General features: G+C 41.5%; 1 protein-coding gene across 1 annotated transcript; it reads left to right on the plus strand.

Moving 5' to 3' along the window:
* The first annotated feature begins 667 nt into the window (after positions 1-667).
* LOC145800716 (germin-like protein 8-2) lies at positions 668-9,103 on the plus strand. The gene is made up of 2 exons (XM_082890448.1): positions 668-872; positions 8,404-9,103. The coding sequence occupies exons 1-2, from the start codon at positions 755-757 to the stop codon at positions 8,925-8,927; spliced, it is 642 nt and encodes a 213-aa protein (XP_082746574.1). The 5' UTR covers positions 668-754; the 3' UTR covers positions 8,928-9,103.
* Positions 9,104-17,763: the final 8,660 nt, after the last annotated feature.

Genomic DNA, 17,763 nt, shown 5'->3' on the forward strand with positions numbered 1-17,763 from the left:
TACACAATTTAATTGAGGAATGTAAGTAATTTTTATCTTGTTAAATCTAATCACTTAAAGAGCATCCAAATATTGTAAAACTTCAATCTTTCTGTTTCTTGAAGAAATATTTAAATAAATGGAGACAAATTATAATTTATAATGTATAGGCATAGACAAAATGGTAACAGGCGATAATATTTGAAAATCTTTAATTTAGAATTAAATGATGAAATTATGCTTGACTAGTAATTTTCTTTCTTCAAGAAGTTTGCCCATGCTTGCATTGTGTCTTTGTGAATCAAGTCAAGAGATAGTGGAATACTGTCTTCCCAAGATGCAAAAATAGTCGGATACTAATAATTTACAGATGATTATGCATATCTGGTGTGGTTGAAATTGTCCATTATAAAAAATTAAAAAAAGAAGAAGATGAAATAGAAAAGTCAATAGAAGCATTTCAATAAGCAGTAAGAAAAAAGATATTAGAAAAGGGTTTAGTTGTTGAAGAACCGTTCATCATTGAATTAAATGGCCAATGAGGAAAGAAGCTACCCATTGACGACTTGGTAATTCTTCTCTCATTAGCATTCGAAAATACTTAATAAAAAATTCAACTACTCTCATCCATCTATATCTATAAATAGACGGGCTTTCCATGCTTAGATATCTGTCTCCTTCTTCAAGCAATTAGGCATAGAAATTCCAATTTGCTTCAAAAAAAAAAAAAAAACAGCTATTGCAATATTTTGTTTGTTGTTTCCGAGTGATAAAAATGGGCACTCACTTTGTCCTTGTAACCATAGCTATTATGGCGTTGGCTTCCACACTTGTCTCTGCTTCAGACCCCAGTCCTCCACAGGATTTCTGTGTTGCTATTAATAACTCCGATGGTATATTTCATGCTCATCTCTATCTCCCAACTTTAAGCCTTCCAAACTTAAGTTTTAGATTTTGAAATATGACTTTAGTGGCAAAGCTTATTCAAAGCAGTTGTATTTTGATAATAATTAAAACCTCAATTTTTTTCGTTGGAGTTCATGTCAATTTTTCATTTTGAAGTCAAATATTGACTGATTAATTGTACTTTTCGTAACATAAATATGTTTTAGTGTCATTTTGATAATCAATATTTTAGTGGTGCCAATTTCGTATTCAAAGTATTAAATATGTATTAAAATTGTCTCCCTCACTGACATCGTCAATATTCATCATCAAAATAAGTAGTATTTTCTGAACATAAAATAACATTAGCTAAAAAAATGGTTAATTACACTTTTGGTCCTCAAAATATAAAATATATTTCATGTTGGTCTCCAACATTTTAATTGTTTTAATTTGTAAAGGACCAATTTTTAATTTCTTAGATGTCATTATTGTAACATTATTGAAAATTAGTTAGTCTATATATTATATTTTATTTCTTTCACCCAATCTTATGTTGTTCAAATTTTGAAATTAAATAAATAGATTTATGAAGAAATTATATATATACTAAGAACACATGCTAATAATTACAACTAAATTTCAACAGAAATACACAAAACAATAAAAGGGTAAAGAGACGAAACCGAAGCCTGCACGGAAGCAGTTTCCTTAAAACAGATTTTGCCGCCTCACTGGTCGAGTGCTTGAGGAATCCCGGCGTCTGTCTCCCAGGATACGACGGTCAAAACCAGCTACGACAGAAGCACTCTCTGTCTAGCTTAGCGAACAAAACAGTGGTAGCACTCTCTCACTGTAGGAACTTTCAGGCAAACTGACTTGTGAAATGGAAGTAAAAATTTCTGTGTTTGAGACTTGACAGGAGGGTCTCAATTTATACATGTATAGGGGAGAGAGGAAGAGCCTCCAGCCTTTATGGCTGTTCATAATGCACCATTAACCTCTGCAATAAAGGCAGGAGTTACAAACCCCATTAATGCAGGAGTTACAAACTTCATTACCTTTTTTCCATGAAGCTAACTTCATGAGGTAATTTCTCATTCAAATCTCAATGGTTTTTGGCCATTCTATCTGTGGTGTAAAGATCTCAATGCAAAGTATCTAGACCCACTTGGACCCAACATAATAGATGGTTGGGACCCACTTTAATCTTTAATTAAAGTCACCACACTTTAATATTAAATTAAAGTCCCCAAAAATCATTTTTTCCAACAATCCCCCACATGAATAAAAATTGACCGAATGACGCAACAAACGAACACCGTTCAACAATAATGACTCTGAGAGAGAGTACAACGGACTAACCCCGACATCAGAGAAGGTAGCTTTTGGCTTTGAACCTCTCCCAGTGAAAACCTATCAAGTTTTCTGGCTAATCAGTGAATATGACATCTTGAACTACTCTGCCGTTTATGTAAACTGAGACAATAGATCTCACACGGGAATTACTCCTACCACCATTCTGTTCTCACTGGTGTGCCCTGTGTGGCCCTGGACACTAGCCTGGTTCAGCGAGTGGTTTCAAAGAATCTTGGCCTGCCCAATTCTTCTAGAAGCGGCCCCACTTCACACTCACATAGGTGACTCTACTTGAGTATCCTGCTATACTCAGCTCAATAGCTTAACACACTAGAGTCATTAAAAGCTCAGCTTAACCTCTACACTTGCAGGTATCACTGATAGAAGGAATGGCTGGAGGTTTAACCTCCTCAGTGACATACCACCGTTACATGCAATTAGGTTGTCCCATTGAACCTAGATCTTGGGATCTCCAGTCAACTAGGTTGGGTTTCCATTCCGGTAACTTCCAAAGGCCTCAACCCCATTCCTTTTGACGACGTTTCGACTAACACTCGATTTAACCCTTTGGTTAGCGGATCCGCAATGTTGTCCTTAGACTTTACATAGTCTATAGAGACAACTCCATTCGAGAGTAGTTGTCGTATGGAATTATGTCTACGACGGATATGTCTAGACTTTCCATTATACATATTACTCTATGCCCTACCAATTGCAGATTGACTATCACAATGAATACAAATAGCAGGCACAGGTTTGGACCAACTTGGAATATCTTCAAGGAAATGGCAAAGCCATTCAGCTTCTTCCATTGCTTTATCCAAAAGAAATAAACTCTGATTCCATCGTTGATCTAGATATACACGTTTATTTGGAAGATTTCCAAGACACCACTGCTCCACCAAGAGTGAACACATATCCACTAGTGGACTTTGAGTCCTTTATATCTGATATCCAATTTGTGTCACTATAGCCTTCAAGCACTGCTGGATATCGAGTATAATGCAGCCCATAATCCCGAGTGTAGCGTAAATACCTTAACACCCGCACAATACCCTTCCAATGAGAAGCATCGGGATTACTTGTGTATCTACTAAGCCTGCTAACCGAGTAGGCTATATCCGGCCTAGTACAACTCATCAGATACATTAAACTTCCAATTACCCGAGAATATTCTAACTATGAGACACTTTCATTATTATTCTTGGTAAAATGTAGACTTAAGTCTACAGGTGTCGATGACACACTCGTATCTGATCCACTAAACTTCTCAAGTATCTTATCAACATAATGAGACCGAGATAGTACAATTCCGTCAGAGATTCTAGTAATCTTAATTCCCAGAATAACATCTGCAATGCCCATATCCTTCATGTCAAACTTAGAGTTTAACAACTTCTTGGTAGTTTTGATCACTTCATCGTTACTACCTATAATGAGCATATCATCAACATATAGACACAAAATGACATAACCTCTATCAGTGTCTTTGACATAAACACACTTGTCACATTCGTTGATTCTAAACCCATTTGACAACATTGCGTTGTCAAACTTCTCATGCCATTGTTTAGGCGCTTGCTTCAAACCATACAAAGATTTGACAAGTTTACAAACTTTCCTGCTTTGCCCTGGAGCTGAAAATCCTTCAGGTTGCTCCATGTAGATTTCTTCATTCAAATCTCCATTTAAGAAAGCTGTCTTTACATCCATCTGGTGAATTTCTAGATTGCGCAAAGCAGCAATCGCAATCACCATCCGAATGGATGTTATCCTAGTAATAGGTGAGTACGTATCAAAGTAATCCAGGCCTTCTCGTTGCCTGTACCCTTTGATAACGAGCCTCGCCTTATACTTGTCAATTGACCCATCGGCCTTCATCTTTCTTTTAAAAATCCATTTGCAGCCTAAAGGCTTACAACCTGGAGGTAAATCTACCAACTCCCAGGTGTGGTTCTGTAAGATGGAGTCAATCTCACTTTTGATCGCTTCTTTCCATAATGGACTCTCAGGAGAAGTCACAGCTTTGTGGAAAGTTTGAGGTTCGTTCTCAACCATATAAGTTAAGAAGTCTGGACCAAAAGATTTGGATATCCTAGCCCTTTTACTCCTTCTGGGCTCATCTAAAACCTCAATTTGATCATCACCTGAATCATCAATATGATCATCGTCACTAGCAAGCTCATCAAATTTCTCCAAAGACCTTGGAACCCTTTCATGGGTTCGGCAAGGAAAAATGTCTTCAAAGAAACATGCCTTCCTTGACTCCATAATGGTATTCCTGTGTATGTCTGGAATTTCAGACTTATGTACAAGAAACCGATATGCACTACTATTATGTGCATAACCAATGAATATACAATCCACGAATTTCGGGCCTATCCTAACCCGTTTAGGTGTAGGAATTGCCACTTTTGCAAGACACCCCCACATTCGTAAGAATTTATACGAAGGCTTAACGCCTTTCCATAGCTCATATGGCGTCTTGTCCACCTTCTTCCGGGGTACTTTATTCAGAATGTAATTTGCAGAGAGAATTGCTTCCCCCCACATGTTCTGTGGCAATCCAGAACTTATCAACATTGCATTCATCATTTCCTTTAGCGTCCTATTCTTCCGTTCAGCAACCCCATTTGATTGAGGAGAATAAGGTGCCGTGGTTTGGTGGATAATCCCGGATTGAGCACAAATCTCAATAAACGGTGATTCATACTCACCACCACGATCACTTCTGAAAGCCTTAATCTTGCGGCCTACTTGATTCTCAACTTCATTCTTATAACAAACAAACTTGTCAATCGCCTCATCTTTGCTTTTGAGCAAATAGACATAACAATACTTAGTGCAATCATCAATAAAAGTGATGAAGTACTTATTGCCACCACGTGATTGTATAAATTTTAAGTCACACACATCACTATGCACTAAATCCAACGGTTCTGAACTTCTTTCAATAGAATGAAACGAAGATCTTGTCAACTTTGCTTCAACACAAGTTTCACACTTGTGTTTCGGATTAATCTTAAAAGATGGTATGTGATCTAACTTGATTAATCTACGTAAAGATTCAAAGTTCACATGTCCTAGTCTACCATGCCACAAATTGGAAGACTCAAGCATGTAAACAGAAGAAGATGCATCTTTATTCATCTTTGGGATAATAGTCATTACATTGAGTTTAAACATACCCCCCAACATATAACCCTTACCCACATACATTCCGCTCTTGGTCAAAACGACCTTATCGGACTCAAAAACAATGCGAAAACCATGTTTACTAAGAAGAGACCCTGAGACAAGATTTTTACGAATGTCCGAAACATACAGGACTTCGTTCAAGGTCAGCTCTTTTCCTGACGTCAACTTTAGGACCACCTTTCCTTTCCCCTCAACAATCGAGGTAGTAGAGTTTCCCATAAACAACTTCTCACCGTTTGTAACCGGTTCGAAAGTTGTAAACAGCTTTTTCTCGGAGCAGATGTGGCGTGTAGCCCCAGTATCAATCCACCATTCTCTTGGGTTTGAACCTACCAGATTCACCTCAGAGACAACGGCAGACAAGTGCATATCATCCTCCTCATGGGAGTGCTCTTGTAAATCTTCCATATGAGCACGAGGTTTAGTCTTGTATGACTTCTTCTGCTTGTGGCAGTCACTAACCTGATGCCCATTGCTACCACAATTATAGCACTTCCCAAAGAACCGATTACTTGGTTCCGGTGGCTTGTAAGCCGGCTTCTTTGCAACACCACCTCTAGGCCCCAACTTAGAGGGCTTCTTTCTTATTCCAGAAGATTTGCCATGTTCAATGACATTGGCTTTTACTGAGGAGGTACTCCCTCCTTTCTTTCTATTATCCTCCTCAATCCGGAGTCGGACCACTAGCTCTTCAACTGACATTTCCTTGCGCTTGTGCTTCAAGTAGTTCTTGAAATCCTTCCAACCATTGGGAAGTTTCTCAATGATCACAGCAACTTGTAATGACTCGTTCAAAGGCATTCCGTCAGCATGAATTTCATGCAAGATCACTTGAAACTCCTGGACTTGGCTTATCACAGTTTGAGAGCCTACCATTTTAAAATCAAGGAACCGGCCAACCACAAATTTCTTTGCCCCGGCATCCTCAGTCTTATACTTTTTGTCCAGAGATTCCCATAACTCTTTTGCTGAGCTCTTGGAACAAAACACACTATAGAGTGAGTCTGCCAAGCTGTTGAACACATAGTTCCGGCAAAGATAGTCTGTCTGCTTCCATGTGTCAAGCGCCATGACTTTCTGCCTATCAAGCTCATTCTCTGCCACAGCTGGAGGATCCTCGCTCAGAACCTTTGCAAGGTTTAGCGTGGTCAAGTAGAACAACATCTTTTGCTGTCATCTCTTAAAGTTCACCCCAGCAAATTTCTCTGGGCGCTCATGATGACTGAGCGGTCCTCCCGGAACAGCCGGAGTAACGCCATGGTTGACCACAGAGGTCACAACAGTAGGGGTTGGCAACCCAGTTGCCCCGGGGTTCAGATCCCCACCAACATTAGCAGTAGCAGCAGCAGCAGCATCAGTGATAGTTGCCATTTCAGAACAAATAAAACCTCCTTTTTAGCCAAGGCTAAACACTTTGGTTTCTATTCCAGAAAACCAAACCAAAATCCAAACTTACAAGCAATTTAAACTTGCAAACAATTTAAAATTGCTACAACCAAATACATGCATATAAAATGCGTCTAATAAGCAAATAAAACTTGCTACTACAAATTGGTAAACAAACCAACTAAATCTCAAGTAAAAAATTTCTTCAAACATAAAGAAAAATAACCAATCCAATTGAGGATTATAAGTAGTCCATACAATTCCTTTCTACGCTTAGGTATGCCTACAAAGAGAGTTAGTAGAAAACGACAACATAATATAAAGCAATTGTACATACAATCAAATATTATTTAACCTTCTAGCAAATCATAGAATAGCAAAATAACTAAGGAATTAAGATACTATACAAGTTACAAAACCTTATAACTTCTACATTAAATTAAAAAATTAATTGCCATAAATTATATAAGAATTTAATTCACAATAACCATGTAAATAAATATTGGCAAGTTACACAAATTTTATTACTCCAAAGAACTACATTTAATTCAAACTTTAATTCATCCAATTAAATCACACACTATTCATGGAAATCATAGAAGGGGAATGATGAACCATACTCATAAAATAAGATCAGAGTAATACAATTAAGTATACAAATTATGATAGAGCATTCTAATTAAACTAAACAATTAGAGAATCACATTGCATAATTTACAATCATTGAAATAGGGAGCAATTCCGTAACAGTTCCTAGTAACATTATACAAATGTCTATATATAAATCTATTCGATCAATTTCATAGGAAAAACATATATGAAAAATCTGTTTTAAGCTTGTTGTTCAAATTTTGAAATTAAATAAATAGATTTATGAAGAAATTATATATATACTAAGAACACATGCTAATAATTACAACTAAATTTCAACAGAAATACACAAAACAATAAAAGGGTAAAGAGACGAAACCGAAGCCTGCACGAAAGCAGTTTCCTTAAAACAGATTTCGCTGCCTCACTGGTCGAGTGCTTGAGGAATCCCGGCGTCTATCTCCCAGGATACGACGGTCAAAACCAGCTACGGCAGAAGCACTCTCTGTCTAGCTTAGCGAACAAAACAGTGGTAGCACTCTTTCACTGTAGGAACTTTCAGGCAAACTGACTTGTGAAATGGAAGTAAAAATTTCTGTGTTTGAGACTTGACAGGAGGGTCTCAATTTATACATGTATAGGGGAGAGAGGAAGAGCCTCCAGCCTTTATGGCTGTTCATAATGCACCATTAACCTCTGCAATAAAGGCAGGAGTTACAAACCCCATTAATGCAGGAGTTACAAACTTCATTACCTTTTTTCCATGAAGCTAACTTCATGAGGTAATTTCTCATTCAAATCTCAATGGTTTTTGGCCATTCTATCTGTGGTGTAAAGATCTCAATGCAAAGTATCTAGACCCACTTGGACCCAACACAATAGATGGTTGGGACCCACTTTAATCTTTAATTAAAGTCACCACACTTTAATATTAAATTAAAGTCCCCAAAAATCATTTTTTCCAACATCTTACTGAAGCACAACTCCATTTCTTTTGCATTGTAGTGTTCGTGAATGGCAAAGTTTGCAACGACCCAAAGCTTGCCACAGCAGATGACTTCTTCTTTTCAGGCCTCCTTACTCCTCAAAACACATCGAACCCAATTGGGTCAAAGGTTACTCCCGTAAACGTTATCCAAATACTAGGCCTCAATACTCTCGGCATCTCCTTAGCTCGCATTGACTTTGCACCTTATGGCCTCAACCCACCCCACACGCACCCTCGTGCAACTGAGGTCATCATGGTGTTGGAAGGTACTCTCTATGTCGGCTTCGTGACCTCCAACACTGACAACCGCCTCTTTACAAAGGTCTTGTACCCAGGAGATGTTTTTGTGTTCCCACAGGGTCTCATTCACTTTCAATTTAATAATGGAAAGACTAATGCAGTAGCTCTTGCTGCCTTAAGTAGCCAAAACCCCGGAACCATTACAGTTGCTAATGCAGTGTTCGGGTCAAATCCAAGGATTTCTGATGATGTTCTTTCCAAGGCATTCCAAGTGGACAAGAAGGTGGTAGATTATCTTTAAGCTCAATTTTGGTGGCCCAGCAACTAGAGAAAGAAAGAATGGAGAACCTATGAATCTATTATTTGTTAAACTTTAATTAAATATGATGCAGTATAGCATAAATAAGTGGATTGGTTGCGGATGATTTCCTTAAAATTCTTTTCCTATGATTTTATAATAATGAAGTTTGTTAAATAGTACTCCTTGTCTCTCTCCTCATACAATGATGACACTTTCATGATATTTTTTTAGGCTCCCTATTGATATAATGATGACACTCTTGATCTTTCTAGGAGCAGTTACCAGTAGGTTTCATGCACAAAATTCAAAATCCATCTAATTCCAAATATAGCGATCCCGGGTTTACCCTTGTTGTACAGTGATCCGGACATGTGTCCGTGGATGTTGGTAGTTGTTTATTTCCTAGTTTGCATCCTCTTTACTTTGTATTTTGAATTATGGGATGTGTTGGGCAGGTTTGTTACAGGTTGGTTGTGCTTGGGAGCCTAGTGTTGCTGCCCAGATTTTTGGTCCTTCGCTCGAGCGAGGAGTTTGTCGCTCGAGCGAGAGTAGTGTTGCCCCGGTTCTGGACCTGAGAGTTGTAGTTTCTGGCTCGAGCGAGCTTTTCGTGGCTCGAGCGGTCTGGGTTTTTCTTCGCTCGATCGAGGACTTCTTGGCTCGAGCGAGAGTTTTCTGTGTCTGGTCGCTCGAGCGACCAATCCTTCGCTCGAGCGAGGGTGTTTTATATCAGCGGACAGCAGCGTCTTAAACATCACTTTTTCAGTCCCTTTCTTTGAGCAAAACCTAAATTCGACACTCTCTCTCTCTAAACTTGCACTCTCTCTAAGATTTGATCTCCCTAGGGTGTGAATCTAGCCTAGGGCCTTTGTTAAAAAGATAGAGGGCGTTGAGAGCTTCGATTTAATCTGAAAAAGTTTGGATTTGGAGCAAGTTGATCTTGGAGTCTTCATCTCCTTTTGGGCTAAAACTTCGAGGTAGGGATATCCTACTCCTCTCTATGGGTTTTGTCTTTAAATTTTGGTATTTTGAGATGTTGGGCTTGGTTTGGTAATTTTGTGAAAGTTTGGGGCTTTTGTGTAATTTTACAAAAGTTGGGGTTTTATTCATAATAAACCTAGATGCATGTTTGGCATAGAAAAAATAGAATGATTGTTGAATCATTGATGAAAATGGGACCTAAGGGCTGAAATGGTAATTATGGAAAATGGCCTAATTACATTGTTTAATTAATTGGGATAATTAATTGGTGAGAAATGAGGAAATGAAATGTTGATTGAATATCCATTTGTGCATTTATTTTCTGTTTTAGAAATAACTGCTTTGGGCTATCGGTGGAGGATAGTCGAGATTGTTGTAGACAATGCATGATGATTAGGTAAACAGAAACTAATCAATGGAATGTGTCATGGAACTTGACGGTTGATAGAATACATTAATTGTGTGTATTGTGTGATTGTATATAGAACCAATGTGTTTATATACGTTATGTGTAGAGGAGGAGATAGGGGATGTACTCCGCGGTTTAGGGGAAGATAGGGGATGTACCTCTAAACCGGATAGGTATTTGGAGGAGATAGGGGATGTACTCCGTAGACAGAGCTCATATGCTTGTCTAGAGAAGTGAAGATAGAGCTCATATGCTTATCTTTGTGAAGTGAAGTGTGGATACAGCTTGTATGCTTATCTGTGGATATTGTTGATATACATATCTGTTGTAGAGTGTGGATACAGCTTGTATGCTTATCTGTGGATATTGTTGATATACATATCTGTTGAGAATGTGGATATAGCTTTTATGCTTATCTGAATGTGAGATATAGTTTTTATACATATCTGTGGAAATGATGATAGAGCTAGCATGCTTATCTGTTGAAAAAGGGAAAATGAAAAGTAATTGGGACTTGTAAGTCATTGACATAAATATGTAATTTATGTGATTGTATCAGTGTTGACCAACTATCAATTGCTAATGTTTTAGTCATTGTCCATGGTTGGTTTAGTGTATTTCTACTGGGCTGTGGCTCACCCTATATGGGAATATCATTTTCAGGTACAGGAAGCATGCCACCTCCAAGGACATAGCTGGGAGGCTAGTGGCGGGCATAGTTTTGTCGTTTTACTTTTGATGTATTACATGTAATTTCAAGCCAAGGGCTTAATGTGTAAACGAGTTAGAACTCTTTGTTGTAACCAAGTGTTAACTTGGAAAGCTGTAAGCCCGTAGGGCATTTTGTTATGAGGTTAACATGTAATACTTATGTCTTGGAATTCTAATGAATGAAAGGAATGCGGTTAGTTTATATGTAAATGCATGTCTTATCTGATGGGTTTAATGTTATTATTTTGAGGGCGTTACAACTTGGTATCAGAGCGTACCGGGTTCGAATACTTTGGGTACGTGGGAAGTGATTAGGATCACAATGGGTTTGTCTCGCTTGGTAGAGACTTAGATGTAGTACCATATGCTATGTGCTTATTTGATAACATGCTTATGTGACTATGTGGGTATGGGATTTAATTTCTAGGATGTTGATTGGATCCTTGAGTTTCTGGGAGTCTTGTTGGAAAAGCACTTGATCAATGCTGTTTCTAACCGGAACTCTAGTAACGCCTTGGGACTATCATTATCCGGAAATGAAATTCGTAAGTGCTTATGTGTTTATGTGCTTATGTGGAGTGAATTACAGTTGTCCATGCATTAGGACGTGAGTGTTTAGTTTCAGCACACTTATGAATGTGCTAACGTTCTGTGTTGCCTTTATTAGGATGTCAGGACGAGGAAGAGGAGCTAGGCGTGGTAGACCTGCGAGGCAGGAAGTACCGTTACCGGGTGAGATTCCGGCAGTGCAGGAGGGAGTTGGGCAGGCCAATGTGGCCGAGCCAGTGGGTCAGCAGGCTATGGGTGCCTTGGCCAGAGAGATAGCAGGAGCTTTGGGTATTCTTAGAGCTGGGAATCAGGCAGCTGAGGCAGGGCCTTCTTTCTTGAAGAGGGAGTTCTTCCGGTGTAATCCGGACGAGTTTATCGGGGATCCTAAAGAGCCGCTTAAGGCAGATGAATGGCTCGAACAGACAACGAAGACGTTTGAGATGCTTGGCATCGAGGACGGAGCACTGAAAGTGACCTTGGCATCCTTCCAACTGAAGGGAGATGCGGGTCAATGGTGGAAGTACGAGAAAGCTCGTGTTGGTGGTACTTGGGAGGCGTTTATAAATGCTTTTCAGGAGAGGTTTTTATCAGCAGTAGCTAGGGAGAAGCTGAGAGATCAGTTTAGCCGGCTTAATCAGCAGGGCTTGTCGGTGGCCGAGTTTGAGGCTACTTTTACCAGTCTGTCTAGGTTTGCACCTGAACTGGTGGCGTCTGAGGAACGCCGTTGCTATGAGTTTGAGCGGAAGTTGAGGCGGGGCCTCAAGTTGAGAATTGGTGGGTCTTATATTCGAGAGTATAGACACCTAGTGGACGCTGCAGCTCATATGGAGCTTATGATGCAGGAGGAGGATGAGGGTCAGAGAGGCTCCAAGAGGAGCCAAGATGGTCAGGGTGATGGCAGGAGACAGAAGGGTTATAACCCTCAGCAGTCTCAGGGTGCAGTCTCTAGATCGACCTTTCCAGTGCCTAGTGTAGGCTCGGGGAGAGGCAGTCAGGGAGAATTCACTTGTTACAAGTGTGGCCAGCTGGGTCACAAGGTTTCTGTTTGCCCGCAGAAAGGTGGGGGTCAGAAAGCTGCTTCTTCTTCAGCTAGACCGCAGAGTCAGAGTTTGGGCAGGGGGCAGCTCTTGACTTGTTATCAGTGTGGACAACCTGGGCACATGAAGAGGTTTTGCCCACAGTTGAGTGCCACTTCGGGAGCGTCTGGTTCTAGGCAGACGCAGGGTTTTCAGCCAGCTCAGTCTGTGCAGGCCTCGAGGGCCAATCCGGGAGTTTCGTCATCCCAGTCTGTGCAGCAGTCTTTTGCTCCGAGAGGTGAGCAGGTAGACCAGGGGCCTACGGGGCGCGTGTATGCTGTTACCGCGCAGGATTTAGTACCGGCTCCATCAGTAGTGAGAGGTACTTTTCTGTTTTGCAACTCAGTTGCTAGTGTGTTGATAGACACGGGTGCATCTCATTCTTTTGTATCTGCTGCATTTGCATCTGTTTTGGAAGTGGAGTTAGCACAGTTAGCATCTCCTATTTGTGTGGTATCGCCTTTGGGTGGTGAGTTGATCCTGAAACAGGGTGTTAGAGGATGTGATATAGAGGTCGCCGATTATAGGCTTCCTTTTCCGTTTGTTGTCATGCCCATGAAGGGTTTTGATGTCATTTTGGGTATGGACTGGTTATCGTCATACCGGGCTGTTATTGATTGCTACCGCCAGAGGGTTACACTATGTACCTTGAGTGGGGAATGGTTCCATTTCTTGGGAGACCGGGTTGGTAGTGTTTTGCCACCGGGGTATGATTCGCGAGGGCGGAGTGAACTTAGTAGTCTACTTGCTAGTTTTGAGAGTGGTGAGAGTGGTGAGACCCAGCTTTTGTTGCCGAGGGTGGTTTGTGAGTATTCGGATGTTTTTCCCGAAGATCTTGTTAGTTTGCCACCTCACCGAGAGATAGAGTTCTCTATTGATTTAGTGCCCGGCACGGCGCCGATTTCTATGGCACCTTACCGTTTTGCTCCAGCAGAGTTGGTTGAGTTGAAAGTTCAGCTTCAGGAATTGCTCGATAAGGGCTTTGTTCGCCCTAGTGTTTCACCGTGGGGAGCACCGGCCCTCTTTGTTAAAAAGAAAGATGGTGCCTTGAGATTGTGTATAGACTACCGGAAGTTGAATCGGGCTACGGTTAAGAATAAGTATCCTATGCCCCGTATAGATGATTTGTTTGACCAATTGAAGGGTTCCCGTTGTTTCTCTAAGATAGACTTGAGATCGGGTTACCATCAGTTGAGGGTCAGGGAGGAAGATATTCCTAAGACGGCATTCCGTACGCGGTATGGCCATTACGAGTTTTTGGTGATGCCATTCGGGCTTACCAATGCACCGGCAGTCTTTATGGACTTGATGAACCGGATTTTCCGGGAGTTCTTAGACCGATTTGTGGTTGTTTTTGTGGACGATATCCTTATCTATTCGTCTTCTGAGGAGGAGCACGAGGCACACTTGAGAGTGGTGCTTGAGTTACTTAGAGCCCATAGGCTGTATGCCAAGTTTGGGAAGTGTGAGTTCTGGCTGAGGGAAGTCAAATTCTTAGGCCACGTGGTATCCGGGGAAGGGGTGTCTGTTGATACATCCAAGGTTGAGGCAGTGCAAGATTGGGCACAGCCTAAGAGTGTGTTTGAGATCCGCAGTTTTCTGGGATTAGCTGGGTATTACCGTCGGTTTGTGAAAGATTTCTCCAGGTTAGCGTCACCGTTGACTAGACTGACTCGGAAAGGAGTCAAGTTTGTATGGAGTGAGACTTGTGAAAAGTCGTTCCAAGAGTTGAAAGTTAGATTGACCACCGCTCCGGTGTTGATTATTCCGGAGAGAGGGTTGGGTTATGCGGTTTATTGTGATGCCTCACGAGAGGGTTTGGGTTGTGTGTTGATGCAAGAGGGGAAAGTGGTAGCTTATGGCTCACGTCAGTTGAAAATACACGAGAAGAATTACCCTACTCACGACCTAGAGTTAGCAGCAGTGATCTTTGCCTTGAAAATCTGGAGGCACTACCTTTATGGTGAGAGGTTCGAGGTATTCTCGGATCATAAGAGTTTGAAGTATCTGTTTACCCAGAGAGACTTGAATTTGAGGCAGAGGAGATGGATGGAGTTCATCGAGGATTATGATTTTGAGTTGCACTATCATCCGGGAAAGGCCAATGTTGTGGCCGATGCCCTTAGTAGGAAAACCATTAGTGATGTAGCTTGTATGGCCATCCGGGAATGGGAGATGTTGGGAGCACTGGGCGAGTTTGATTTGCTACTGGGCGAATCTGTCGAGGCTGCGGCCTTGTTTTCTGTTGTTGCGCAGCCTACACTTGTGATTAGAGTGTTAGAGGCACAGAGAGGTGACCTTGAGGTAGAATCCCTCCGAGAGAAGATCTCCAGTGGGAAAGTTGAGAAGGGTTTGACGGTGTATCCCGACCTGAGTGTGAGATACCGAAACCGTTTGTTTGTACCGGAGTCTTGCCGAGAGGAGGTACTCCGAGAGTTTCACCATTCGCGCCTTGCGGTGCATCCGGGAGGTACTAAGATGTATCAGGATTTGGGTCGCCAGTTTTGGTGGCGGGGTATGAAGAGAGATGTGGCTGTTTTCGTATCGAAATGCCTTACTTGCCAGCAAGTGAAGGCCGAGCATCAGAGGCCAGCGGGTTTGTTGCAACCCTTGTCTATTGCCGAGTGGAAGTGGGAGCATGTCACTATGGACTTCGTTGTAGGTCTTCCGAGGACTCAACGGGGTAGTGATGCTATTTGGGTGGTTGTAGACCGGTTGACTAAGTCGGCGCACTTTATTCCTATGCGCGTGAGAGATTCGGTAGATCATCTTGCCGACTTGTATATTCGGGACGTAGTGAGATTGCACGGGGTCCCAGTGACGATTGTCTCAGATAGAGATCCTCGTTTTACTGCTAGGTTGTGGCAGAGTTTGCAGAGTGCACTGGGCACTAAGTTGACCTTTAGTACGGCTTATCATCCTCAGACTGACGGGCAGTCCGAGCGTACTATTCAGATCCTCGAGGATATGCTTCGGGGTTGTGTCCCGGACTTCAGTGGGACGTGGGAGAGGCACTTGCCATTGGTAGAGTTTGCCTACAACAACAGTTTTCAGTCTAGCATCGGTATGGCACCGTTTGAGGCCTTGTATGGCCGACCGTGTAGGTCTCCAGTTTGTTGGGCCGAGGTGGGTGATGCACCTTTGTTGGGTCCGGAGTTGGTTAGGGAGACGACGGAGAAAGTTGAGCTTATCCGTAGGAGGCTTGTTACAGCCCAGAGTCGACAAAAGAGTTATGCCGACCGTAGGAGGAGGCCTTTGGCGTTTGAGGTAGGTGATCATGTCTTTCTGAAAATATCACCTAGGCGAGGTCTGATGAGGTTTGGGAAGAGTGGGAAGTTATCCCCTCGGTTTATTGGTCCTTTTGAGATCCTTGAGAGGATAGGTGAGGTTGCTTATCGTTTAGCCTTACCGCCGCAGTTGTCCGGAGTGCATGACGTGTTTCATGTGAGTATGCTTCGGAAGTATGAACCAGATCCATCACATGTGCTGGATTGGACTGATTTAGAGGTAGATGAGGATGCCTCGTATGAGGAGAGACCGGTTCGGGTCTTGGATAGGCGGGATCAGGTCCTGCGTGGCAAGACCATTCCTTGGGTGAAAGTCTTGTGGAAACATCACGGAGTGGAGGAAGCCACTTGGGAACGTGAGTTGGAAGTCCGAGAGAAATATCCGGACTTGTTTATTGATATGTAATTTTGTATTTAAATTTTACATTTTGTTGAACTTAAGAGCTTTTATATATGTCTTAAGTTGTGAAACATTGAAACTGTTTTGGTTATTGGAAGTATGTTTTGGAACTTGCCTCATATGGAAGTTGAATGTAACATTATATGTGTTAAGTATATTGTTGACATTGGAAAGTTAGTGCATAATGTTAGTGCATGTTAATAATACATATGTTTGTGATATGTCTCTTGTTAAAGGGATGGGATGACCGGTAATGGGTCGAATTGTTGAATGTTAAATTGTAACATTGTTTAAAATGGAGGAAAACCTGTTTTTGAAAACTTGTGCTTAATTTCGGGGGCGAAATTCTTTAAGGGGGGGAGGTTATAGCGATCCCGGGTTTACCCTTGTTGTACAGTGATCCGGACATGTGTCCGTGGATGTTGGTAGTTGTTTATTTCCTAGTTTGCATCCTCTTTACTTTGTATTTTGAATTATGGGATGTGTTGGGCAGGTTTGTTACAGGTTGGTTGTGCTTGGGAGCCTAGTGTTGCTGCCCAGATTTTTGGTCCTTCGCTCGAGCGAGGAGTTTGTCGCTCGAGCGAGAGTAGTGTTGCCCCGGTTCTGGACCTGAGAGTTGTAGTTTCTGGCTCGAGCGAGCTTTTCGTGGCTCGAGCGGTCTGGGTTTTTCTTCGCTCGATCGAGGACTTCTTGGCTCGAGCGAGAGTTTTCTGTGTCTGGTCGCTCGAGCGACCAATCCTTCGCTCGAGCGAGGGTGTTTTATATCAGCGGACAGCAGCGTCTTAAACATCACTTTTTCAGTCCCTTTCTTTGAGCAAAACCTAAATTCGACACTCTCTCTCTCTAAACTTGCACTCTCTCTAAGATTTGATCTCCCTAGGGTGTGAATCTAGCCTAGGGCCTTTGTTAAAAAGATAGAGGGCGTTGAGAGCTTCGATTTAATCTGAAAAAGTTTGGATTTGGAGCAAGTTGATCTTGGAGTCTTCATCTCCTTTTGGGCTAAAACTTCGAGGTAGGGATATCCTACTCCTCTCTATGGGTTTTGTCTTTAAATTTTGGTATTTTGAGATGTTGGGCTTGGTTTGGTAATTTTGTGAAAGTTTGGGGCTTTTGTGTAATTTTACAAAAGTTGGGGTTTTATTCATAATAAACCTAGATGCATGTTTGGCATAGAAAAAATAGAATGATTGTTGAATCATTGATGAAAATGGGACCTAAGGGCTGAAATGGTAATTATGGAAAATGGCCTAATTACATTGTTTAATTAATTGGGATAATTAATTGGTGAGAAATGAGGAAATGAAATGTTGATTGAATATCCATTTGTGCATTTATTTTCTGTTTTAGAAATAACTGCTTTGGGCTATCGGTGGAGGATAGTCGAGATTGTTGTAGACAATGCATGATGATTAGGTAAACGGAAACT

This window comes from Camellia sinensis, chromosome 1 (genome assembly GCF_055761805.1).
Source record: "Camellia sinensis isolate YWXY chromosome 1, ASM5576180v1, whole genome shotgun sequence".
NCBI lineage: Eukaryota > Viridiplantae > Streptophyta > Magnoliopsida > Ericales > Theaceae > Camellia > Camellia sinensis.